The 27498-nt window shown below is 38.8% G+C and overlaps 1 protein-coding gene across 1 annotated transcript in view; it reads right to left on the reverse strand.

Moving 5' to 3' along the window:
- Myo3a (myosin IIIA) overlaps positions 1-27498 on the reverse strand; it is a 227060-nt gene that overhangs the window by 148139 nt on the left and 51423 nt on the right. The window contains exons 6-9 of the mRNA XM_060387450.1: positions 19784-19860; positions 13635-13780; positions 11055-11120; positions 8036-8191 (exon numbers count right to left, since the gene is read on the reverse strand). Coding sequence (XP_060243433.1) covers positions 8036-8191; positions 11055-11120; positions 13635-13780; positions 19784-19860 — 445 coding nt within the window. The remainder of the gene's footprint in view (positions 1-8035; positions 8192-11054; positions 11121-13634; positions 13781-19783; positions 19861-27498) is intronic.

The raw sequence follows: 27498 nt of genomic DNA on the forward strand, positions 1-27498 counted from the left end.
GGTTCATCTGTTTGTCTCTAAGTATGGGCTTCTCCACGAATACCATCTTCAGTCTTCAGTTTTCATTGTTGACACCCACTCAGTAAGCTCATCCCATGTCATGCCATTAAACATCTTAACAAAAAGTGACTCAAAAGCCAACTTCAACATGAATTCCCTCCCTCAAAGTACAGACAGCTTATAGCCAACTCCCTACTCAATTAACTTGATATTTGCAGAATACAACATAACTATCTTCCATCTTATGTGAATATATACAAGGATTATACTATCATCCATGGTCTGGGACCACCAACATCAAAGTTTGGGCTGTCTAGGTGATTATATATGTGTGTGTGTGTATGTTATATAAAGCCTATATTATTCGTACATTACATATATAATTTTTCAATAGCTAATACAATCATGAATATGTAACTAACACACACATGCATATGGTTCTCTATTTACACAGGTTTTGAATTAGATTGAAACTATTTGAAAAAATTGTATCTTCATGGAAATCTTTAGCTATGTCATCATTTCTTAAGGAATACATTATAATCTAGAGGCCATTTAAAGTATATTGGAAGTTGTATGTAGATTATTTACATAAAATATTTGCATGTCCAAGGGAGTTGTCAGCTGTGGGAGGTCTGTAAACAATTTCCTGTGAAAGCTCACACACAGACACATGCACACATGCAGACATATATACACATTTTGTATATGTACACACATACACCACAGACATGACACACACATACACATTATATATACATATATATACACACACATATCACATGATTTTAACAGATTGTTGTATTGTCAAATTTATGTAAGAGTGAACTACAAGTAATTTATATCTTTGTTACTAGAATTGCCATGGTTAGATATTTATGTATTTCCTTTACTTTATTTTTGATAAGATATTATGAATTTGGCTTCAGATTTTCACTCAAAAAATAAAACCCAGGTGTATGTATATATAAAGGTGTGTGTGTGAGTGAGATCTCTGACTTCAAAATTAATCAGAATTTTTCTAAACTTGTAGAGCGTAGCACTTTTTATTTCCCTCTTTTCCTCTTTTATTTATTTTTCTCCTTTTCTTTCTTCTTTTTCTTCTCCTCCTCTGTCTCTTCTCCCTGCCCACCCATCTCCTTTCTTCCTCTCCCTTTCTCCCATTTGCAAAACAGCCAGCAATAAAGGTTTACAGGGCTGGCAGTAAAGAAGGGGGAGAACATCATTTTGAATTCTAGTAGCAATACTCTGCTTTAAACTCAGATGTCCTCTCTGTGACTGGTGAGATGGCTCAGTGGATACAGCACTTACTCTACAAGTGTTGTAGGTGTCCTTCGCTCTCAGCCACAGAGAACACAACAAACCTGGCGCTGCCTGGGGCAGGGCCCCTTCAAGAGCTACACTGGCATCTTCAAGGTTAGGAATCAGGAACCAAAGGCTGGAGATCCTAGGGATAGAATAGAAGCAAACAGAACTGGCAAAAAGAACAGGAAAAGGGAGAAATGTCAAAAAATAATTCCTAATGATACTCTCTTATCGTCATACACTAGAGCCTAGCATAATAGTTATCAGAGAGGCTTTAGCCAGCAACAGATGGGAGCAGATGCAGAGACTCACAGTCAAACATTAGTTGGAGCTAATTAGGGAATCCTGTAGGAGACAGGGAGGAAGGATTTTAGGAGCCAGAGGGGTCAAAGACACCACAAGAAAATGGCCCACAGAATCAACTAACCAGAGTTCATAGATGTTCACAGAAACTGAATTGACAATCATGTATGGGTCTGACCTAGGTCCTTTGTTTATGTTATAATTGTGTAGCTTGTTGTTCTTGTAGGACTTCTAACAGTGGGAATGGAAGATGTCTCTGAGGATTTGCTGTTGTTGTTGTTTTGCTTTGTTTTGTTTTTGATAGGGTTTCTCTGTGTAGCCTTGGCTGTCCTGGACTTACTCTGTAGACCAGACTGGCCTCAAACTCAGAGATCCACCTGCTTGTGCCTCCTCGAGTGCTGGGATTACAGGCATGCACCACAGGGCCTGGCACTTCTGACTCTTTTGCCTGCTTTTGGGCCCTTTCTCATTCTACTATGTTGCTTTGTCCAGCCTTAACGAGAAGGGAGGTGCCAGTTCTTATTGTAACTTGGTATTTTATGTTTGGTTGATATCCCTGGGAGGCCTGCCCTTTCCTGAAAGGAGAAGGGAGAGGAGTAGATCTGAGGGAAAGAAGAGTTGGTGGAGGGTGACTGGAGGAGAGAAGGGAGGGAACTGTGGTCAGAACGTAACATGAGAAAATAATGAGTAAAAGCAAAAACTTCTAAAAGAGAAATTATAAAGCCTTAAGAAGAAACTAGACAAAGAGACAAAAACTGAGCTACTTACATCCTGAAAAGAAATTGAGAATAAAATCATGATAGAGAAGCACTGAGATGTTGTAGCCAGCTTTGCTACTTTGTGGGTTCCTTTGTCTCTCTTCCACCCTTCTCCCCCCTTAATAACCCCTAACACTAGATAGGAGAGAGAAAAGGATAGAGACAAAAGTGGCAACGTTATCATTAGACTACTTCCTGCTGATTAGGGGCATTGAGTTCCTTGGGACAAGTTTGAACTTCACTGTCAGGATGTTTATTTTCTTCTTGTTGCTTCTTTGTACACGACTATTTGACAAACAGCAACCAACAGGATCCAACCATCAACCAGCCACCAACCTCGCTTCTGAAAAGTTTCCAGAATTCCAACTGTCACACACTTTCAGAAACTATCTGCAGCTGGTACAACCATGCCCCTGCTAGAGCGTGAGGTAAATCATAGTCATCAGCTATAAAGCAGTCTCTTATCCCCACACCTGGGATTAAAACAAAAACATATTCACATAACATTTCTGTGTTTTTTTAAAGAAACCAAAATCACAAAATTGTCACTACAAGTTGTAGCATTGAATATGTCTGAGGCCTTACAGAGAGAAGCCGCAAAGAACAAATGTTCAATCAGTTCCATGAACCAGAGGAAGCCAGCTGGGGAAGGCACACAACAAGGCAAATAAGACTGATGAGAAAGAAGCCACATAAGGAGCTTGATAAAGCTCCTTCAAAACTCAAGAAATCCTCACAGAAAACACTAGTTAGAAAACCAGCGGAAAACTCACCACTTCCAGAAAAATGCACGCCACCATGGAAGGTAGCAGAGAAACATTCGTTATATCTACGGAAGAGAAATAGTCCTCTGGGCAACTCCCAGCTTGCTAAACTGAGCTTCATGTTCAAACCTTCAGGCCATTTTAGGAGCAAACGAAACAGTATGCAAGTAGCTATTCAAGAGAAGGAGTAACACATTCAGAAAATGTGTGTCCCAAAACAAAAAAAAACCCAACAACCTGTGCTAACCACTGAATTTATTTAAACATAAAAAGGACTATGAAGCCATTAGAAATTACGGTTACAAAAAACCTAAGAATGTTAAACAGAGACAATGTCAAAGGACAATGTGATGGTACAGACATGGGATAAGGAAGCATAACTAGGCTAACTCATCCTTCGTATCAAAGAAAAGAAATAGATATTGCCTAGAGTAGAACCAAAATGATTTTAGCCATTTAAACTTTCATGAAAGAGAGAAAGCAAGAAAGAAAAGAAAGGAAGGAAGGAAGGAAGGAAGGAAGGAAGGAAGGAAGGAAGGAAGGAAGGAAGGAAGAAAGGAAGGAAAGAAGGAAGGAAGATCACAGGCTCACATAGACTTGATTCCTGTACAGTCCCAGTCTCCTCACAGAAGTGAAAATGATCACCATGTTGGCAATTAACACCTGGGTCAGCTTGTTATTCAAATTAACCTAAATGATGCCATCCTAGTTGGTTCAAATATGCTGTGAATATGATGCCCATTTTTAACCTTAGTTGTCAGCACATTCTTTGTAGTTAGTAAAGTTCTTTCAAAAGTCATAGGGAATGCATGAATATAGATTATTTGATCAGTGACTACCTTACTAAGCATTATAAACCCTGTTTACAGTGTATCAAAGACAAATTAAAGTTAAGATTAAATTCTAATTCTGAATAAACAACAGAAGGTAGGCCAAAGAAGCTAAACACCAAAAATTAAAAAGTACTGGACATCATGTCGTGATTGACAAGCTCTGCCAATGCTAATGGTAAAGAATATAGAAGCTCATACAGAAAAGCATCAGTTTGGGAAGTCATACTTAAATTATGGCAGGAGCAGGATTCAGTTTTTCTAGATTACAAAAGAAGGAGCCAGATGAAAAGCTCTTTTCCAAAAATAACAATCTAGGCTTGTATCACTCTTCCTTGGAAATTCACTAGGTATGGTGGATTCTGACAGGGATCTTAAGGCCACACAGGATCTTGATCCAGGCCTGTGCACTGTAGCATCTGTGTGTGAGTGTATGCCCACTCCACTCGCCATTTCCCCCAGCAGTGTTTCAACATAGAGGCACGTAGTGTGGTCGCCTTTCTCTCAGTTTCAAGGCATCAACATAACTTACTCTTGGAATTTCAGTGGTCAAAGATTTATAGGCTCATATTGATGTTTCTTCTCCCTGCCTACTCAAATACATTTATCAAGTGTGGCTTAGAAGTAGAGATACTCATAAACCTCCTGAAGACAATATTTATTCAGCTGCTTAACTCCAAACAACTTAAGAGAACCCACCACCATACCATGTATTTATATATAAATTGAGAGACTTCTAATGTCCACATACACAAACACTAGCTGCTAATCGCTCATCACAGCTTAGTAACTACATACCGGGTCAAAAGCAATTTATCATCCTTTCAACACTTAGGATTTTCCACCAGCTACTGTTAATATTAGAATTGTCTTTCTGTAAACTGTTTTTTTTTTCTTTTCTATTATTGTTCTAAACTAGCTACTGCTTCTAGCCATAATAACGAAGTTGACAGATTCCTAGCTGAATAAAAGCAAATGCTGCTATGTCTTGTTCTTATACAAGTGTCCTCTTAAATCTTTGCTAATCTGAGATACTCACAGTTCTTACCTCATTTCCAAAGCCATAGAATTAATACACACACGAACAGGGTGAAGAGAAATATGCCTCTCTGAGTCCCTAGTTCAACCTTTGTGAATCTTGCATGGGAATGGAGATGCCACACTGGTGGCCGAAGCCAGGGCCTGTGACTCACGTGCCTGTAATGAGAACTGTACATCCCCAGGGTTGCACCTACCACAATTTGCAGGGATGGTAGGAAGTCAAGTGCCAGCCAAAGACATTTAAATAGTAGGGACTGAGTTTCCCTGCCTCCAAAAATTGCAATAACTTAAAGTCAGGAAGAACCACAAAAAGAAAAATGCCATATGGTTAACAAAAAAGATGCCTATAAACTTACAAGCACTATTTGAAATTACAGGCACTATTCACTTTTAGAACTAAGGAAAGACTTTTGCCTAGCAGGACACATAAGATTTATAAGTGAGGACAGGCTACTGCCTTCTGCTGCAAAGGATTCAGGTTCAACCTATCTGAATTTTAGTGCTGTCTGGTCTCCACAGCTCTCGAATTCTATTTCAGAACTGAAGAGCATAGTATATGATGTCCTTTGAGCACACCCTGCCCTCATGATTTTGCTCAAGTCATATAATATTTATTTTGTGGCAACTCCATTTTCACAAGACCAAGGCAGTTTATCTTTTGCAGTACCTATTCGAAGGTTTCTTATCCCTATTAGGAAAAAAAATGCTTCTTTTAGACTTTCACAAGACATAATTTGGAACTCTTTTATAGAGCCGAAGCTTGCTACTTTGCATAATGGTTGTTTACATGCATGTCCTTTCTGTCAACTAGAGAGTAAGCCCCTAAGTAGATTCTTAAAAGGTTTCTTCTGTCAGATATTCCTATAAAACCTTTCACAAGAACTTTAAACAACAGCTTCAGTAAATGTGGAGACCATAAGGATACCATAGCTACCTGTGACTTTGTCAATAGCAAAGGTATAAATAACATGTCTGACATTGGTATGAATGGAAGCCCCACCCTGAATCTGAGTCTTGTTTTTGATTGAAAATGGAAAGTAGAAGAGTCTACCAAGGTAATCCCTGGATTTGGCTGTTATAATTGATGAAGAAAAGGGAAAAGGAAGTAATCTAGGATTGAGGTAGCAAAGTTTCAAGTTTGGAGATGTTGAATTTGAAGTTTGCCATGTGAGACATTCACATGGCAAAGGGAACTGAACAGAATGCTCTCATAAACTACCAGAACAGCAGTTTAAAGCCTCATCTTCTAAGGAAGATGGCAAATGTCCCAAAAGGTGACTAGTCCCCACCACAACTATCAACATCCCTAGAAAATAACTATCACTCTAGAAAACAGAAAGTGAAATGGAACCATGTGTCATGTCTCATTGAAGGAGACCTTTTGTTACTCCTATTGATTTCCCTGCTTTCTTAGCCCACTGTTCTCTTTTGTAAAATTAGAATCCTATTTGTGTCACTTTATACCACTTAAAGTCCTACACGTAATAATGAGTTGAAAACTTGAACCAGGTACTGTAGCACTAAACGGTCAAGCAAGTTTTTAGTTCTTTCATTTGTTAACATTTGGACGGTTGTCTCAACATTTCCTTATTCTCTGCCTTCAACTGCATCTATGGGTCAAGAGGGACAGATAACATAGTGCCACAAAGACAAGGAATATTTTATGACTAAGCAACAACTCTGTTTATATAACTATAACCAGGGACATAGCCCTGTGTGCTTCTGTGAAATTATGTACAGAATAATAATTTATATACATCAACATAATCAACACTAGAATATGGAGGTTACCAAGTAAAATACTGAATTAATTTTCATTATTATATAAATACAAAAACATGCTAATTATTAATATCACAAAAGCACCTTTTACTTTAAAAATTGTTATGATTTAAGTGGATGCTGAGCTTTATCCCCTAAGGAATGTAAATCACACTGTAAATAATATTTTAGGTAAAAGTTCAAGGTTCATGAAATATTTTAGGAACCTAATTAAATATTCTATAGACTTCTATAATGTATTATATGTATGATAGTAGATATAATGGGTGTCCATCCACTGTTTCCACTGCTTGGAATATCTTTCTGAGAACGAGAGTTTTCGAAGTGGCTCAGGGTAGGCCTGTGCCTCTCCCTGGACACTTGAGGTGCATCAAGTGACCTCTGCCTTGTGCTTTAACTAGAGCACAGGCCTGAGGCCTGGCATGAAGAGTCAGATGGTCGTGTGAGGTCTCCAGTCTTGGAGGAGTGATGACACGCTCAAAGTCAGTTTGTGAGTGCTGAGAGGCTGCAGTGCTGGTGCGGGTGAGGGCGCCTCGGTAGGAACACACTTTTTGAGGAAGATGATGGGTTCCTGATTCTATTACTCCATGCCTAAGCCAGACCTTTCCTCCATCGCGGTTCTTACAAGATGCTCACATATTTCACTAAGTTGCTTTTCCATATTAGCTGACATGCGTTGTTTAGAAGAGTGCATGTTACTTATGTCTTTTATCTATGCTCATTAGCTGAGGTAATTGAGTATTTTAAACATTATTTTCAGAAGCAAAATTAAAAGTATTATAATTCAGCTTTTTTCCTGACTTAGTAGTCAGATGTTGACTTATGACAGAAACTTCCTGTAGCTACCCCATTTCCCAACATTCCCTTCCCAATCTAAGATGCCTAGTTTTGCATAAAACAGTAAACACATGAAAATCAATACCTATACTAATATATATCATATAGTATATATATTATTATATATATTATATCGTATATAAATTATATCATATATACTAATGCCATTAATCTGTTATAATTATAATTTTTGTTTTGATAAAGTCATTTTAAAATTGCTGCTGGCATTTTCAAGAACATGGGGTACTGGACTGGGACTCAACTGGTGACATTCTTCTTCCACACAAATATCTTGTTAAATTCATGTCGCACTGAGAACCTGTAAGCTCTTTTCTCTTCTGTGACTATTGCATAGTAAAGCTTCATGGAATCTTGAGATACTCTGTTTTGGAAAGCCGAGGTACTGTGTAATTACCTGGCCTTCTCTGTGCTTCCCAGGCATTGATGAATATTGATGAATTCCATTAGTTGTTTTTGTAGCATCACATCTTTGCCCTCAATCTGAGCGATGAATTTATGTTTCAAAAGATCTGACACTGTTGGACGCTTTTCATAATCTTTGGTCAAGCATCTGTACTGGCAAAAATAAATATGTAATTATTAAATAACTTAGAGTTTTGAAATTATTCAAATTTTTAAAAAATCTACTTTGACTTGGGGCTTCTCACAAATGTCAATTCAAAGCACATCTCAAAAATACAAAACGGCAATGTGATGAATGTTTATGAAAGTGCCTTTATCTGTACGGGATACCACATTTCACCCAACCCAACTTTTGTTTATCTCCCAGCAAGCACTGCTATATAATGGTAATCAAATTCTGTTTTCACTTCAAAGTCTCATTTTCCAAATCACTCACAGTTGGAAGTCTTAATGTTTATATAAAATTAACACAAACTCTTTAGTTTCATTTCTATGAACCATGCTTTTAAGACTTTTATTCAATATATTTTTTCTACATATTTAATCAACCTATTTTCATACATTTCTGATAACTACTAGAAGGTTAGTTTGCTAAGGAGGCGTAGATTCCGTGCCAGCAGGATCATGTGGCAGACATTCTAATGAATAACATACTTGTCTGGGGACAGCATCAACCGTGGCATATTCTGTAGGAAGGGTAAGGCTAGTGAATGGAGACATTTGCCTGGGATAGTATCACTGAAAAGCAAGTGAATAAATGCAGGATGTTTATTCAACTATGGCAGCTCTCTTCAAATATTTGTAAGAAGGATTTGACCAGCCTCAGTGGTCAGCAGGTCCCATGATTGATTGGTGGAAGAGATTGCAGGTCTGCGTGGTTTTCGTGTGCTGGTCAAATGGAATGCATTGCTCCGGAAGCATACTTCTTCTGAGGGCTACACGTACCAATGGAAGGGCTGCACGTGCTCTAAAACCCCTTTGACCTGGAGATAGTGTCTCCATTATGAAAGTTTGGACTATTATTTGGGGATATCAATTTAAACTGGGTAACTTAGACACTCTTAAAAACAACAACAACAACAACAAAAACCTACAAACACCAAAATGAGCAGGGAGTGTAGTTCACTGGGGAGTACATTCTTAGGATATATGAGGTCCTAAGTTCAATCCCAGTACATCAGAACAAGAAAAAAAGGAGATAGAGACACTATCTCCTTTTAGAGTAGGAGGAGGAACAGGAAGAGGAGAAGGAAGAGGAGCAGGAGGAGGAGCAGCAGGAGGAAGAGCAGCAGCAGCAGGGGGAGGAGCTCAGTCCTTGGCTTAGTCAGTGCCATTAGTAATCATCATAGTTGATCTTTCTGGGATGATAATTTGACAATTTATTTCATTGGCTTAACCAAAACTTTCCCTAACATTCCCTAACATTCCACAGGATGTTAAAATATTCTGTAGAATGAAGTTGGTGCTGTCTAGAAACCAGAACAGATCCTCTTCAGTTTCATTCATTTTAATGGACAGAAACAATTTCTACATCGAAAGCACATTTGCATATGCTTTAAGAAAAGTGACAAATTATTTTATTCAAGCTAAACTTTGCCAAACAGCCAATGACTGCCTTGGCACTGCTAGACATGGAAGTGACAGTGACAAGGAAGGTGGCAGTGTTCTGGAGCTGCTTATTGTCTGGCTAGACAAAGGGACATCAGAAACGGTAAGCTCAATAATTAGAAATGGCAGGAGTGGAAGAGGAACAGGAGAGTGCCACACAGGACAGAATACTGATTGCCTAGGGGAAGATGGGAAGCGAGTGTCAGAAGGAAGCTGAGAAATGAGTCAGACAAACCGAGATCCACTGAGTGCCTGCATTCTTATAAAGCCCAGACAGACACTGGGGAGAATCCCAGCTACATCAGTGATTTCTCCAGAGACTTGAGCAATGACAGGATGACGTGCACAGAGAATGCGTATGGTACCTTGACCATAAAAAACTTTAAAAGATCATTGATCCCTATTGAGTTCCCACAAGCTCTCAAATCTAAGTCTCTTGTCTTTAGAAGAATACATAGACAGATGCTTTGGTAGGAACCCCAGTCACAGCAATTGCCCTCTCTGCATTTGAAAAGTGATTTGGCACATCAAATTGCCACTGTCCTTCCCTTCCATCTACAACCAGGAGTCATCCCTCACTTTCTCTATTTTAGGTAAAGAGAGTAAAATTTGTGAAAAAGTTCAGCGGGGCTGAATTTTCTAAATGGCTGACCTGCTTCTAATTAATTGTGGGGAGGCAAGTCACTTCTGTTAAATTGCTGTCAAATGAAATTGTTCGCTGAATCTCATATGCATAAGCCTTTGATAAATATGATCTTCAGCTGCACTCACTACAATTGAGAGTCAGTGATGCAGACAAATGAAGGGTTAAATAACTGACTGCACAGGTAATAGATGTGAGCAAGTGGGAGATGCTGAGGGCAGCGCTGCAGGAGCAGCTGAGCAGGTAGATGAGCATGTTACCGGAGGACGAGGAGTCCTTGGAAATGTGGCTACGGCAGGTGAGTAAAACTGACCAGGAGGTTATTGTTTAAGCAGCAGGAAATTCACTGGACCCCTAGCAGATAATTCAGATTTCCTTTCCTTTCCTTTCCTTTCCTTTCCTTTCCTTTCCTTTCCTTTCCTTTCCTTTCCTTTCCTTTCCTTTCCTTTCCTTTCCTTTCCTTTCCTTTCCTTTCCTTTCCTTTCCTTTCCTTTCCTTTTTCCTTTCCTTTTTCCTTTCCTTTCCTTTCCTTTCCTTTCCTTTCCTTTCCTTTCCTTTCCTTTCCTTTCCTTTCCTTTCCTTTCCTTTCCTTTTCCTTTTCCTTTTTTTAATGAAATGGTGGGGACCTTTGGAGCTGCTTCATAGATAAGAAAGAAGGATTCAGAAGCCAGTGGTAACTGTAAAAGCCTCCATTCACAACATTCAAAGTATAGCATGCTGGAATTGCCTTAGTTTTATTTCAGACTCTATTGTTACTCACTTGCTAATGAAGTCATTGAACTCTGCTGACCATTGCTCAGGCTGCCTTAGTTTAGGGGGTGGATTCCTGGAAAATAAGAATCAAGGATGGAATCTGTTCTTTGATCAGATGGGTGAGATCTGAGAAGCAGAGCTGAGACCAAAGCATTACTGCAGTTCCAGGGTCCACCTGTATCGTCAGAGATTGCCATCATTTCCCAATTCCAGAAAAGATAATTAGCTATTCGTCACATTTTATATAGAATGACATCTTCCTAGTTTCTCTGAAAGCATTTAACGTATAACCCAATTTTCCTGTTATTATTATTTTTTCTCCCTAAGAATCATCTTGGCTTTTATGTAAAATCCCTAGGAGGAAATGCCAATATTTCTCAAAACAGAAACAATGAACACTGGGAGGAAAGAGTTTCCTCTCTGAGCCCTACAGAAGCCTCTGAGGAACAGCCAAGGTACACAGCTTGGAACAGGTACCAAGCTGCAACAGCAAGGGCAGAACGCCTGCTGGAGCAAGTGCTTTTTTGTTTCTAGAACCATGCCAGGAAGCATGTGTTTGGATGTGACAAAAGAAAAGAACTGAAAAATGCCATTAGCTATAGCATGCTGAATGTCACTTGAAAGACTTTGTTATTACTTCTTTTCATTTTTGAAGCTGAACAGTTCTTTGCGGTTTTGGAGCATCTGCACACACAAAGGACCATCGCTTGACAATGAGGCTGATGTGGCTGTGTAATCAAGGAACATTGATCAACCACGATGGCTAAATTTGCTGAAGTGCTGTTTTATGTGAATTCTAACAGCTCTTTGTTTTCATTAGGGGGATGGAAATACTTTGTCATCAGTCCTGCATTGCTCCTTAAGTAGCTTATAAAGAAATGAATGTACAGTTGGTACAGGCTCATTAAAGGCATTCGCAGCTAACACATCTAACCAGACCACACCAAAGAGCCTTTCAGTCTTGAGGACTATTTGAAGATTGCTAATATTCACATTATTAAAAGTACTTCTGTTTCAGCCAATAATTTTATTTTGTTTCTTGTCCACTGAAAATTTCCTTCTATGAACTATATTGGATTACTTTAGTATGTCCAAATTTGACAATTTTACAGTACCCAGAACTGTAGCTTTTCAGATCCTCCTTTCCACATATTTCTACAGCCAGTATCCTCAGAGTTTCATTTTACAGACATACTAACAGCAGCAATAGTAGGAAACAATTAACACGATGCATGCTCCAGATCTCTCTTTAGACTAAGTGTTACAAGGCACAGCATACCAGTGGTCTCCATCCTGTTTGTGTCCTTATCACCAAGAATGATAATGGGGTTAAATGAGGCACTTTGCACTATGACTAAAGTGACTTAGGCGTGTTTAGTTTTACATTATATGCTAAATAGGAGTACGACAATAGAAATTTATTTTTTTAATTTTATTTTTATATTAATTACAGTTTATATACTTTGTATCCCAACTGTAGCACCCTCCCTCATTCCTTCCCAATCCCACCCTCCCTCTCTCATCTCCTTCCTGCCCCTCTCTAAGTCCACTGACATATTTCTTTTGTTTTCAAAATCATAGAACTGGTAGTTATATAGAGGATTTCCTCTTTCTGCTAACCTGGTTTTCCCCACACACCAAATAAGCAACATAATATACAAGACCCAAGATAACACTGGACACTGAAATATAAAGAATGATGTATTTATAATAAGTAAATGATAAGTAATTATTTATATTTATGGTAAGTAAAATATTTATAATTCAGAGCTAAGGGAGCTAGAGAGATGGCTCAGAGGTTACCAGCATTGGCTGTTCTTCCAAAGATCCTGAGTTCAATTCCCAGCAACCACATGGTGGCTTAGAGCTAATACACAGGCTATTTCAAGGTAACAAACAACTTTTAATGCTTTGTTGCTAGAAAAATTTAATTACACATAAAGCATTACAAAGGGATCCATTTGGGAATGAATAGAACATCATAGCATCATTTGGTTAGAACTACAGCACTCAATGATACCCCTCACCACCACCACTCCCGGTATATCTGCACATGTTGAGATCACAGCCTTTGATTAATAGAGTGTGTAATTACTGACTATCATGTACCACACTCTCTGGGTCCTTGTAAATACAAGCTATGTATGTGTGTTCTTTAGAATTAAGGGATCAGGAATAATCCTTAAGGTCTCTAAAAATAATTTACCTATAATTAAGATGAACTTTTCTTTTTCCACATTGATTTTCTGAGACACCTAGAACTTAGCAATACATACTTACAGTAGTAGTACAAGGTAAATACTGAAGGTATTAAGGCCAGATGGCTAGTTCAAGGGTAGCTAAGCCCACACTTTTTAAGTGGGCATAGTATTACACATCAGGAAGCCCACAAAGGAGATGAAGCAGGAGGATCCTCATCAAGGTCATCTTCAAGTACATAGTGATTTCAAGGATGTCTCAGGTTACATGGGACTTTATTATTTAAACTTTCTCGAACACTTTTGCCTATTTCCATGATGAGGAGCCAGTAGCTAGAAGAAGAAGAAGAAGAAAAAAGGGCTGATCTTGGACCAGCTGGTTGTCTGACCTGGGTATTTTGAAGAGTGCTCTCATGGGATGCAGCTCAGCTAGTGGGGGATCTCCATCACCCAGCTCGATAGCTGTGATGCCCAGGGACCACGTGTCACATCTAGCATCGTAAGTGGTATCTAATTGCTGTTCGCATGCAATCACCTACAATACAAAAACAGAAAGGGAAAGCTTCGAGGTTTCAACAAGCAAGTAGCAAAGTGTTCAGAGAAAAGTCCAGCTGTTTAACCTGGCAAAGTTTCTAGCTAAGTAGAGAGAAAAGCAGTAATTTATAAGGAAAGAGACTGATATAAGTAGTCGTATTTTTATTCTAAGTGCAGACAATACTATTGCAGGTTTGTAGATGTATACAGAAAGAGCCTATGAAGAGGAATCGTTTAAAAACTATACTGCGAGAGGAAAGAAATGGTGCCCTAAGTAGAATGGGATCAAATGCACAGCTAATGACTGTGACATATTCTCTCAGCAGACAACTGAGGGAGGGGGCAGTCACCCAACAGCATATTAAAGAATCAAGGGAAATAAACTTGAGGGCAGTCTAGTTAAATAGCTTTTAACCTCACTTGCAATTAGAACACAAAAGCACCCTGGGATAAATGAGAAAAAAAATGAGAAGAAAGCAAATGGCTTAAACCATTAATAACAAAAAAGTCCACACAATAAAAATAAAAACTGATGGAAAGGTACAAGGGCTTATTTGAGCCACATTAAATTTTAAAAATGCAATCAACTGCCACTAACCAAACATGACAGAGCCAAAGCAATAAGGAGAGAATGTTTTTGCAATATTGTAATACAGTATTACACAGAAAAATCATTGTGTTAAATTCCTTTATAACATTTCTAAATGTGAAAGTACAAATGAAGAAGCCTGTGAATGATCATTGTTAACATTAATGATCATAAAAAGGAACTTCAACTTTACATTGTGAAAACTGCTAATTATTATTATTTCTTTTATTTTTGAGATTAAAATAAAATTACATCATTTTTCCCTTCCTTTTCCTTTCTCCAAACTCTCTCATATAATGCTCCTTGTTCTCTTTTAAATTCATGGTCTCTTTTTTCCATTAACTATTGTTACATACACATATGTATATACATATATTTCTAAATATATAAATACAACCTGGTAACTCTGTAATATGTTACTTGTAAACATGTCTTAATGGCTGCCCCTTTGGTATTGGATAGCCAAAATTGGTGTGCTCTTTATGGGAGAAGACAATCTCTCTTGCTTTTGGCATTCCTCAGTGGCCTGCGGTTCTTCGTGCAGTTCTTTGTGGTGGCCTCACTGTCCACATGAGCATCTTACATTCTCCTTGTTCATGTTCAGCCAGTCATCCTGGTGAGATTCTATTGGTGTAGCTTCTGAAATTACTAGAGACACAATCACATAGAAAACTTCCTGATCCTCTCTTACAGGCTTTCCACCTCTCAATGGTCCCTAAGCTTTCAGTGAAGAAATGCTTTGTAGATATATCCAATAGGACTGGGCTCCATAACTATGCACTTTGACTGGTTGAGGTTTTCTGTAATGGTCTCTTCTCCATCTACTATAAAGAGAAGTTTTCTTGATAAGGGCAAGAGCTACATTTATCTATGGGGATAAGGACAAGTATTTAAAATGTAATTATGGATTATGCTGCTTTAGCAAAATAATGATGTCCATTTTCAACATCATTTATTTGTGCACACACATGTGTGTGTCCATATGCATATGGAGATCAGATGATATCATGCAGGAATTCCCTTTTTCCACCACATAGGTTCCAGGCTTGATCTCAGGTCATTAGGCCTGATAACAAACACTTTTACCTGCTGAGCCATCTTACCGGCCTTGAAAACAATTACTTACATTCAATTTTTTTTTTCCTTTGTGAATGTCAACTCACTAGACAAAAATTAATTCTGGGAGGGATGGAAGCTTAAAGTTCTGCCATTTAACTACATTATGGTAGTAGCTGGGTACATTTAATCTGCTGATTGCAGCATACATTGAGAAAACCATGTGGTCTCACAAAATGAGCTGGCAAACTTCACATTTGCTAGTCAGGAAAGGCTACTTCTTTGTGATGAATGAGTTCCCTCAGACCTGTCACTGAAAGCCATAACAGGAATTATCTAAGCATAAACATATCAGTGTGTTTAAAAAAGATGATTGATATATTGATAGATGATATATAGATAGGTGACAGTAGAAAGAAGGATAGATGATAGAAAGATGGATAAAAGATAAGTACATGATCAATAGTTAGATGGATAGATAGGTAGATAGACAGATAGGTAGATGGATAGATAGACAGATAGATAGACAGACTGACAGATAGAAAGACAGATGGTTAGATACCTGACAGATAAGTGGTAGATGATTGACAAATGAAAGATAAATGATAGATATACTATCTACCATATATACACACATGAATAATATATTTGAATATTATCGGCCTTTAAACATTGATCTGCTTATGTCTTTCTGTTTCCTTCCTGTGAACTTGCCCGAACAAAAGCCAATCAGCAGCAGTTGTCTGCATCTGTCTGCCTCATCCCAGCCTCAAATCCTTTGCTGTCTCATAGCTCTGTCTCTTTTTCAGCCATGCAGTGTGTTTATAGTTTCATTTTCTAAAGTCCTAGGAGCAAGCATTAGAGTTTTAAGTTTTACTTTAACATTTTATATGGAAAATATTAGGGCAGTATTGTTCACAGGCAGCCAAAATTCTAGAAAACCAGTGTCTCTTGACTGAAGAATGGATACACAAATGTGTTATGTACACAGAATAAAATATTACTTAGACACAGAAGGAATACTGATAAATGCTGCTACTTAGATGAACCCTGAAAATAAAACAAGGGGAAAAAGCCAGATACAAGGGACACAGGCTCAGATTCCATTGGTACAAATTGTTCAAAATAGACCAATCCATCATCTAAAACTAGACTAATACTAGACTAGGGCCAGGGAACATTGAAAATACACAGTAAAGAGTTCTTTTAGGAACAGAAGAATGTTTCAGCTTAGATTGTGGAGGGACAGTGTGATTCTCTCTATCCACCAACAGTCACGGAACTGTGCCTGTCAATGAATTGTAGGGCGTGTTACCTATCTTTTTCTAAAGCTAGGAAAACACAGTTTTCACATGGACTTTCTGTTCTGTTGTACAAACATGATGGCCTTTAGTAATTTGTGCTGTGTGTGCTAGAAATAAAACTTATGGCTTGCATTCTTCCTTCCATTCTTGTCTGATAAACAGTTGGTTTCAAAACATGGAGTCTCCCCTACTCTTCGCTTACATTCTTTATTATTATTACTGTTTTATTACTCACAATTTATTCACTTTGTATCCTGTTGGTGGCCCCCTCCATCCTCTCCTCCCTGTCCCATCCTCCTTGCATCAACAAAAGACCTTGCATAGAGGACCTAGACTCTGTGCTCAGATGTAGGCAGCCCATAGGCAGCTCAGTCTCCATGTGGGTCCTCTAGTAAGGGGAGAAGAGACAGTCTCTGACTTGAACTCAATTGCCTGCTCCTTGATTACTTCTCCCTGGTGGGACAACCTAGCCATTCCACAGAGGAGGAGGATCCAGGCAGACCCCGATAGGCTAGGGTCAGACAATAGGAAAAGGAGACTTCTCCTATTTTCTAAGTGTCTTCCTGTGTAGCTCAGGTCATCTTTTCCCAGCATTGAGAATTACTGGCATTCTAGAATGCCTTGTTGATGCCACTAATTTTTTTTCTAGATACGTTGCTGCATCACAGTAATGCACATCTTTCAGAATAACACACAGTCATCTGGCATCACAATTTGGGACACTTTCCTTAGGTTAGAGTGAATTTATATTCCAGTTTGCTCAGAACATTCCTGGTTCATGACTGCTGTCCTTGGATCTGTACAGATATCTTGTGAATTCCCTAGATTAGTGTAGTAAATTGTATAGTTACTTGCTGTGGTCCCTTGACCCTTCAGTCCTGTCACACTTACTCCAGATGGGAAAGAATGGTTTTATGTAACCAAAGTACACTGTCTTTAAAGGACAATAAAATTTTAAAATGCTAACCAAGAACTTCACTTTCTAAGTGATTAATTTTAAAACACTGATTTTTTTTTTTTAAAAGATGAGGATATCGTATGTGTTTACCTATTTCCTTCTAATTCTTACAAATGTGTCACTAAGTGCTTTGATCAGTGCCAGGGCTTAAACCTAGAGCATTACACATACTGGGCTCTACACAGAGCAGCATCTTTGTAGGGCAGAAATGTTACTAATGACATAGAAGCAGTGCTTGTGAGATACCTTGTAGCTAAAAAGCTAGTAACTCAGAGTATGTTCAAGATCAGACAGTAGGTATTGCAAAAAGAAGAGAAAAGGCACAAAGTAATGACATCAAAACAGTGATTAGCAGTCACAAACAAAGAAGTGCTTCTACTACAGGTGAACAAGTATATAGTTGTGATTTTGTTCCTATAAATTAACATAAAACATAAAGCCTGAATATTTCTCATATATATAACACTGAAATAATCTTATGCTCTACTTTATTCAAATAAATTACAATATTTAGCATAGGATTTCATTTTTCCTGACTTCTCACTTTTGTAAATTTTAAGAATACTGATGTTATGTCAGAACAAATTCTGATGATGCCCTTATTTCAGATTCTCTCAGTAAATTTTGTTCTGGCTTACATGACTACAACGTCTTTTCTTCTCAGAGGTGGCCCCCATTAAAAATGTTTTTAAGCCACTGGAGCTTCAGAAAAGCTTATTAAAACTGTAGCCTTTTCCCATATGCTACACTAAACTTAAAAAAGGTAATAGCTGAACTAATCATTAAACAGAAATGGCATACAGGATTTCATTTTCAAACAAATTTAATTAGGAGATTTTGCAATGTTAATGTAGCATTTGAATCACTTCTCTCTTTGCTCCCTAGAACATCATGTATAAATATCAGAGCTTTCCCCAGTAGATGCAGAGAGAGTTTTCAAAAATAAGCATTCTTTATTGATCAACATAATTAAAAAGATTAAAGGCATTAAATAGGGATTTTTGGGAGAAGATCTGATTCTTGAACTTTCAGTTATATTAGCAGTTTATCTACAAGTCTCCCAGGATAATAATGAAAAAAAAATCTACTAAAGTTGTTCTTGGTTCCCAAACTGGTGATTTAACATAAGAACTCACTTTCCACATGGGTTGATGAACCAGAATGTCCCCTAACAAAGCCAAGGGTTCTCATAAAATGTTTATTATTATTTAAAAACAGAATGTAGCCAGATAGTGAGGACACGCTGAAACCGCTGAACTAGACTACCACAAAGTAGAAAGAAAGGTGAATTGGAGATCAAACGGCCAAAGCTATCTATCTCTTGGTGTGTGTGTGGGAGTGGGGCGCAGAGAGAAAAGGCAGAGAGAAGAGAGAGAGATCAGACTGGGGATTGCCAGGGCTATCTCTTGGGAACAGAGAAGATAGCAAAAATGATGTGTTTAGGGGTGTATAAGAGGTTATGCTGTGGCAGGAGGCTGGCCAGTGAACAACCTGGGGAGCAGCCTGGAGTTTGAGCTGTTGGATATCACAGAGAACCAGATACACTCTCCAGATTTGGGGAATGTAGGATCCAACAGGACCTCTTCCTGGCAGAAGCCCACTTTACATGGTTTCTGAAGATGCTGAGTATTTACTGGGTCAGAGAACTTCCTGAGTGACTACACATATAATTACAGCATTCAGAAGAATAAAGGAGAAGGATACAGAGGCCTTGTAACAAAACACCAAATAACAACAATGGAAATACAGTAATAGTAATAAAACATAAAAATAAAACAGCATACAAATATCCAGGCTACAGATTCATACTTAACAAAAACAAACAAGCAAATAAACAAAAAAAAAAAAGCCTTCAAGTTGTCTCTTTGCCTCATCTGACTTGCTCATTCATCTTTCATTTTTTCACATGTGCCGTCACAGCTAGTTTGTCCAGAACCCACCATCTTCCTTCGGGCCCACATAAAATCCCCACATGACAATAACACAGGAGACATTTTCTTGTGATACATTCTAACACATTCAGGGAGAAAAAGTATATATAAAAAGAAAAGATAGAAAAGGTCTAGTAACATTAGACTTGTCTTCCTCAAAACTGACCTCAGGGGCCATCCAAAACGGTGTTCCGACGGAGGTGTTCAGGCGGTGCCGGGTGCTGCTGAGCTGTGCAGATACACCTAGGGAGAAGAGACAAGATGGTTCCTTGCATCAACTACTCATGCAAAGAGATTTTAATGGCTATACACATTCTTATACATTCACACCAGAAGTTTGTTTTGTCAGAGCTGCCCCTGGACTGAAACATCACCATTAAGGAGTCCATCAAGATCTCTGTCTAGCCAAAATGCAGATTGGTCCTGTTTCTACTTTCACATCCAAATTCTATGCAACTGTACATCCCATCTGGAGTCTCACTTCCCTCACAGTGGCTTCTCTTCTGCCAAATCACACTGGTCTCTTCTGACAGTCTTCATCATGAACTATTTGTATCATATAGTTTGACATGTATTTACTATTTGAATGATGCTTCATATCCTCTTCCTTCCCCTGACCAGACTCAGTGAACCAAAGAATGTTTTATATGGTGTTATACACAGAGCAATTGAATTGAGACTATATATACAATGACTTTCATTCATCAACCTTGTTCAAGTCACATGCCATCTCAAAGTTTTAACAATCTACATCTTCCTAAATCAATTTCTATAACAGTGTCTGTTCCTTTTCAAAGGTTTAAATGAATTTTTAACTGATCAAAAAATCCACAAAATTATGCACATTTGTTGATGAGGAACCTTATGATGTTTCAATATACATATACACTGCAGTGTCTGCATCTTAAGCATGTCTGCCTGTTCTGATGGCTAATATTTCTTTATGATTAGTGCGTCCACGACCACTTCCTCTTGCTTTCTGCAATGTGCACATCTTACACCCCGATGACCACCTAGTTAGAATCAGCTCTGTCTCAGAGAGAGACTATAGCCAAACATTCATTATAAACTCCTAATAAACCTCATAAAAGTCTGCAGTAAGGACTCTCCCTTGTTTTACATACATGACCGGTCACCTCCAAAAGCACAGTACTCCTGGCTTGTGGACTTGACTCTACCCAAGTCACAAGCTTTCATTAATGTCCCTGCTTAATCAAGTCCCCTCCCCAGGGAGTCCCGTTAAGGCTCTTGCTGCCCAGTAGAGGAAGGACATCAGTCCTTCAAGATAGCATCTGCTTTTTACTGTGGGATTAAAGGCCAGCATGCCCAAATGGACACTTCCATGGTGGAATTCTTGGCAAGTCTGGTGGGAACTAAACTCTGTTAGTTGCTCCCTTAAGGTACTTCTTTAGCTAGGCATAAAGATGATCTTAATTTATTCTTTTTAAATTGTGCTTGCAAAATATTATTTTAAAGGAAAACATCTTTACTATATATCATTTTTCAAATTCAAGGGCAATTATCTAATGAATTCTTAAATTTTACCCTTAATATTTCCCAACAGAATATCTGATAAAAGGCTTTATTCCATAATACATCTTTTCCAAAATACTCTTCTTGCCATACATTTATAATTGAGAAAATTTAAACATAACTTTAAGCATTTTATTTTGTTTTATATCTTGTATGAACTAAAGGCAATGTATTTAAGATTGGACTGTATAATGATGTTTAATATATAAATGGAATTTTAAAAGAAATTTTAATTTAAAATAATCATAAATTTTCTAAAAATTTATTCTAAGACTATTCAATTACTGATGAAAAACTAAATTATATTTGACCTTTGGTGATTATTTTTGTCTCAATTTGATAAAGATAGCTTGAGTTCAAATGTCAGTTAGATGAGATATAAAGAGGAAGAGGGGAAAAAAGGGCATATGTAAATCATATAAAACATAAACCAATAAAAATCAAGGTTTGTCCTGCGTCCACTCTGGTAGAATTTACAGTGACAATGGCCACTCTCGGCTGCTCCATCGTAGTATCGAATTCTCCAGTCCAATTACCTAAAATATAGCTCGACAATTGTTTAGACAGATTTGCAGCACAGGAAAAATTCTCATGTTGTATGCTAGTGACACAAAGTCCATCATACTTTCATTGACAACCAGGTTGAGCGATTTGCCATAGGGTATCAATTTGCTCCTGCAAGAGGTCAATCCTCTGATTGACCACAGTCAAGCTTCCTTTTAGTTGAGCATTAATTCCTTTATGTACAACTAAGGCATGAGCTACATTGGCTAAATGATTATTCAGGGTCTGAGCAGTCTGCCCAGTATGACTCATGGCTAATGCCCTGGTGGTAGCTCCAACAGCCGCCAATGAGATGGTAGTAACAATGGTGGCTGTAGTTCCAAGATCCCTTTTCTGTCTGAAGAGAGTCATAGCATGAGGGGCATCAATGGGCACAGGCACCCAGTGAGGCATGCGAGTAACCAGGGCATACCTAAATTTACTAGCATTCCAGCATTGGGCAAAAAAGCAAGTATCATAACCACAGGATTATCAACATGGATTGCTGCAGCCATGAATCATCTGAAGGAATGGGTGGGCATGGGAGCGGTAGCAGGCCTTCTGGTGTTGGTCTCCTTGGTTTGCCTGTGGTATATATGCAAGATTAGAGTCTCACAACAGTGTGATGCAGCCATGATCATTCAGGCCTTTACAGCCATTGAAGCAAGACAATCTCCCCAAGCATGATTGGATACCATAAAAAGCTAAAATGATACGCTCAGGATGCGAGGCTAAGCACTGCACTCAGGGTCAGCCGCTTTGGACCCAGAGAAGAGCATGTCTGATTGCATGCGGGTTGATGCCCCAGGTCCCGCCTCTGAGAAAAAGGTATCAGACGGGTCTGATGCTCTTTGGGTGGATGACACCTAAATGAACATCTGTACAAAGTCCCAATTTATTTCTAATATCAGAGATCAGACCTCTACTCTTGCCTGATGCGTCTAAAACAAAAAGGGGGAACTGTAGAGAGCTGCGGAATGCTATGCCTTAAAGATGGAGCTGGTTTCCGCCTTCCACCTTCCCGATGGTGAGTGCTCTCTGTCACGAACAACTCCACATTCGGCTAAGGCCGAGGATCTGGCTTGCTTCCATGTATGTGGACCTATCTGCATTGCCCCCGTGGCACGCCTGGGTTGGCTACCCAGAGGCTATTTAAGCTGTGGGCTGGCTTTCCCTGGGGTCCGAGGATTGTTCAATGTTCCTGAATAAACTGCATTGAAAAAAAAAAAAAAAATCAAGGTTTGTTCCTAGCAGAACAAGGTATAAAGATTAGTCCACCAGAACTGGTTTTTTTTTTTTTTTTTTTTTTTTTGGTGTCACAGCTGACATAGTGCTGGGATTTAAGGACAAAGGTGACTTGCAAAGAGTGTCCTTTTACATGACACAGGAAATGTAAATGGTGTTATGTTGTGCAGGCGATTCAACTGACCCTCCCTTAGGGACTGTCATGGTCCTGACATGTCCTATGTCATTACCTGCATCCTATGATATCATCTGGGCCAGGCACACAGTGACCTGTCAGCCACTCTTCCCCCTCTTGCTCTCTTCCTCTTTCACTCTTCCCTTCTCTTGCTTTCTCTCCCCTCGTTCTGTCGGGGTGCCCCTCCCCATCATGTCTCTCTCCATCTCTATCCAATAAACCTCATTGGATTTAAGACTGGTTGTGTGCATGACATTTTTATCTAAATCCTAACAAATGGGAAAAACATTAAGGACAGAATCTAGAGATGTGTCACATGACCTTGTCATGTCATCATTTTTTTTTAATAAGTATGAGTCGTATAGAGACAATTAAGGGGACAAATATCAGAGCTCAGTAAAGCAACAAGAAGGCTTTAGGACTCCACCAAGAAGGTTGACACTTGTGGTCCAGGCTAGCCACAGCTCTCCTTGGGAAACCACACCCCAGCTTCTCCCTCAGTTCTGTGAGCAGCCAGTGCTGTTTGTAGTATTCTGATTTAACACTGGTCAGTTAGTTTCTACTGCTTAGAACAAAAGACAGCAAAAGAGAAAGTCCCAGTGAATTTAGACCTTAAAGAGCAAGTTCACAAGAGCAACAGGCAATCCTGAGCTTGAAGACTGAGACTCTGAATTTATAGAAAATATATTGATTTCTAGTTTATAATCATATGGCACTAAGGATTTTCTGAGGTGAACACTTGGCTTCCAAGGGTTTTGATCAAGCAGCCTGAATGAGAAGAGTCTAAGGAGGCTCACTGCCTGTAGAAACAGAGGTAGTTCTCTGTACACCTACTAAGAGGGTAGACTATAGTAAGAAACACACTGACGTCCATTTTAAGGGATGGCGTTGCAATAAAAACTAAACAGCGGCACAACTGTTCCTGAATGCCAACAATAGTTCACACACACACCGGTGCTGAGCCCTGATTGGCAGGGCTCAGGTCACAGACTATAACACCCTGGGATTATTTGCTGTCTGCCGAGATCTTCAAGAAAAAAAACCAAAAAAACAAAGACAAACAAAACAAAACAAACAAAAAAAGCATTACACATTACTCCCCCAGGAGAAAACTGTGGTAAACAGGGAAAACACAAGGACACAAATTAAGTGATAAAATACAACTGTGTAGAGAAAGTGGTTCATGAGAATATTAAGTGATTATAACATTACAAACAGGCTCACATCCAATTCTGAGACAGCAGAGTCCAGGCCGGCGTCTGCTAAATTCTACATTTGAGATGATTCTGCAGTGCCCATTAAACCTCAAGATCATTTTACCCAAAGACTCAAATCCATAGATACTTCATCACAAAGTTGAACTTTCACGTGAATGAAACAAAGCTGCCAGAAGTCATTTTTAAGGATTAACTGTATTTCTACTTACCATAAATTCCCATGAGAAAAACAGCTATGAAGAGTTAAAAAAAAAAAACACAAAAACTATGGAAATTTGACATAAATTACTTTAAAAGGCTACAAGTATCCAAAGAATGAGTTCAGTAGCCCCAGGAAGTAAAAGGATTAGGAAAGCCATTTTGTCCAGAGAGTAAGGAAAGAAATAAGTCACCAAAGTGAACAGTTACACAATCACCCCAAGCGAGAAGGTGCTGAAGGCTGGAAAATTCCAGGCAGAAAAGTTAGCCTGTGAGACACCGTGGAAAGGAACAGGAGGCCAACGAGAAACCAGCACTCAACAGCCAGGGCAACAATCCGCAGCCATGGGGACCCAACACAGGTTTATGCCAATGATCTTTAGTCTTTTGCTCTGCGAGGGAATTTTCAGGCTATTCTAGGCCCAACCAACAAACATTGCAGGCTGTTCCTGTTATACAAGTCCCAAATCCAGGAAGAGTGCTGCACAGGATTGATACTAGCATTCAGGAGTTTCTTCAGGGCTTTAGGGAGATGGCCAAAATATCTAATATGTTATTTCTATGACATTTTAAACAGATGTGTTTTGCTACAACCCTTAGTACAAAATTCTAAAAGCAATGAACAACAATAATGATAAAACTAGATGGATGAGAGTTGAATTTTAAAATTCAGATGCAAATCAAAATGTAGCGCTTTTCAGTGTAAAAGACATCACATCATCTCATAGTGTCCTTCCACAGTTGAGGCTAAGATGGTGTGATGGTTAATGTCATGTGTCTAATTGGTAGGGTTAGGGTTCACAGACACTTGGTCAAACATTACTGTGGATATTTCTGTGGATAAATTAGCGTTTAACCTTATGTATTATAAGCAGACAATGCCTCTGCAGTGTGGGTGGGCCTAACTCAGTCAGCTGCAGGTCTTTATAGAATAAAGTTCTGCTTGCTAGCACAGTTGGGAAACTGCAGGAAGTCATCCATTAGACTTAGTCTCCAAGGCTTACACATGCTCCTCATGTGTAAGGAGGAGAAAGAGCTCCTAAGAGCTCCCAGGCTTGTGAGCCAATTCTATGAAATGAGTTTTGTTAGTTTATACGCATTCTAGCCTCCGCTTTCAGAGAACCACATGTTATGTTCTTGAGGAAGTCAGACTACACCCCCTGCACCTCTTTCTGGATTGTTGGAAAGAAAGTCTGCTGTGGCTTTGAAACCCGTCACGGCTCTCTGTAGTTGCAAAGTCAGTTCCACTGTTGCCCAAAGTTAAAGGTACCATTTATCTAGTGGGTCCCTTTAGAACACCTTCAGTTTTTGATCGGTAGGAAATTAAAACCTAGAACATTCAGAAGCAATCATGGGGCTGGAGAAATAGCTCAGAGGTAAAGTGATCCCTAGCCCTGAAAAAGAAAATGTAAAAAGATAAAGGCAGGAACTCACATGAAAAAATAGATAACAGGCTTTAGAAGAGCCTAAGCGGATATAAGTTTGTATTTTAGGGTGACCCTTGGCAGAGAGAATGCATGCAAAGCACGCATGCACAGTCACATCAGCAAACCCTGGAGAAGAATCTGCTTTTCAGAATTGCTACATCATTAGACTTAAAGATTTAGTTTCAGTAGCAAAAACAAATCCAAAGGCATACAAATGACATGGGGAATAATGACAAAAGGCAAAAAAAAAAACAAAAAAAACAAAAAAAAAAAAAAAAAAAAAAAAAAAACTCCTAAAAAGTGTGCTTGAAAAGAACAGCAAGATGATGGGCTTGAAGCAGAAATATCCAAACATGCTGAAAGAACTAAACAGAGACACAGAAGTACTTGGGTCTAAGGGAAATTGCAGATGAATTTTTAAAAACCTAAGAAGAATCTCTTTGTGATACTTAATTTTGAATTCCAAATTTATAGAATGGAGAAACAGCTAGAGCAGAGGTTCTCAGCCTGTAGGTTGCGACCTATTTGGGGGATGAACGAGCTTTTCACAGGGGTCACCTAAGACCATCAGAAAACAAATATTTACATTACGATTCAGAAGAGTAGCAAGATTACAGTTGTAAAGTAACAATGAAAATAATTTTATAGTTGGGGTCACCACAACATGAGGAACTGAATTAAAGGGTCTCAGCATTAAGAAGGTTGAAAACCTTATTGAGGTCTACCCTTGCGTTGTTTGTATAAGTGTTCCCAGAGAGGGTTAAGCGGAGAGGGCAACCCCAGCTTAAATAACCTACCATGCACTGCAACCCCAGGCTGAACACAAAGCTGATAGGGAGAGGTGAAGCTCAGTGCCAGTGCTCCTGGGCCTCTGCTTCTCTGTCTACCAGGTCGAGGATTCCTCCTTGTATATCCTTGCCACCACTTCCTCTACTCTGCCTTTACCACCACGGTTGTACTCTCTTAAATGTCAGCCTGTTTCTGTCTGATATTTCCTCATAGCCATGAAAGAAAAGTAACTAAACACACTCTTGTGTAAAAAGTAGAAGCCAAAGACTTAAAGATTTAATCAGGTAAAAGAATCAGTGAGTTTGAAATTTCAATCGTGCAAACACAATAACAGTTAAGGGTTACAGAGCCCAAGAATTTATGAGACACCATGGAGAAGACAAAAAGATGCATGGTAGAAATCCAAGGAGAAAACAAAACAAAACAAAACAACAACAACAAAAAAGGGGGTGGGGGAAAGGTTATTCAAAATAACAGCCAAATGTTTCTGAATTCTATGGAAGACATGAATGAACCCTCGTGGAGATTAATAAACTAAGTAAGGTGAGATCAAGGACACTGCTATGCCTCCATGCCTCCAGCAGGACTGCCTGAGACAGAGTCTTGGAATGGAGTAAGAGAAGTGACTGCAGATACAGGGGTCTATCACAAGATTGTGAGTCCACCTCTCAGCGGGAACTTTAGAGGTAATGAGCTGAAATGTTTAGAATTCTCCTATTCAATAATTCAGTATCTGCTATTCAGATATTCCAAA

Source organism: Meriones unguiculatus, chromosome 7, assembly GCF_030254825.1.
Source record: "Meriones unguiculatus strain TT.TT164.6M chromosome 7, Bangor_MerUng_6.1, whole genome shotgun sequence".
Classification (NCBI taxonomy): domain Eukaryota; kingdom Metazoa; phylum Chordata; class Mammalia; order Rodentia; family Muridae; genus Meriones; species Meriones unguiculatus.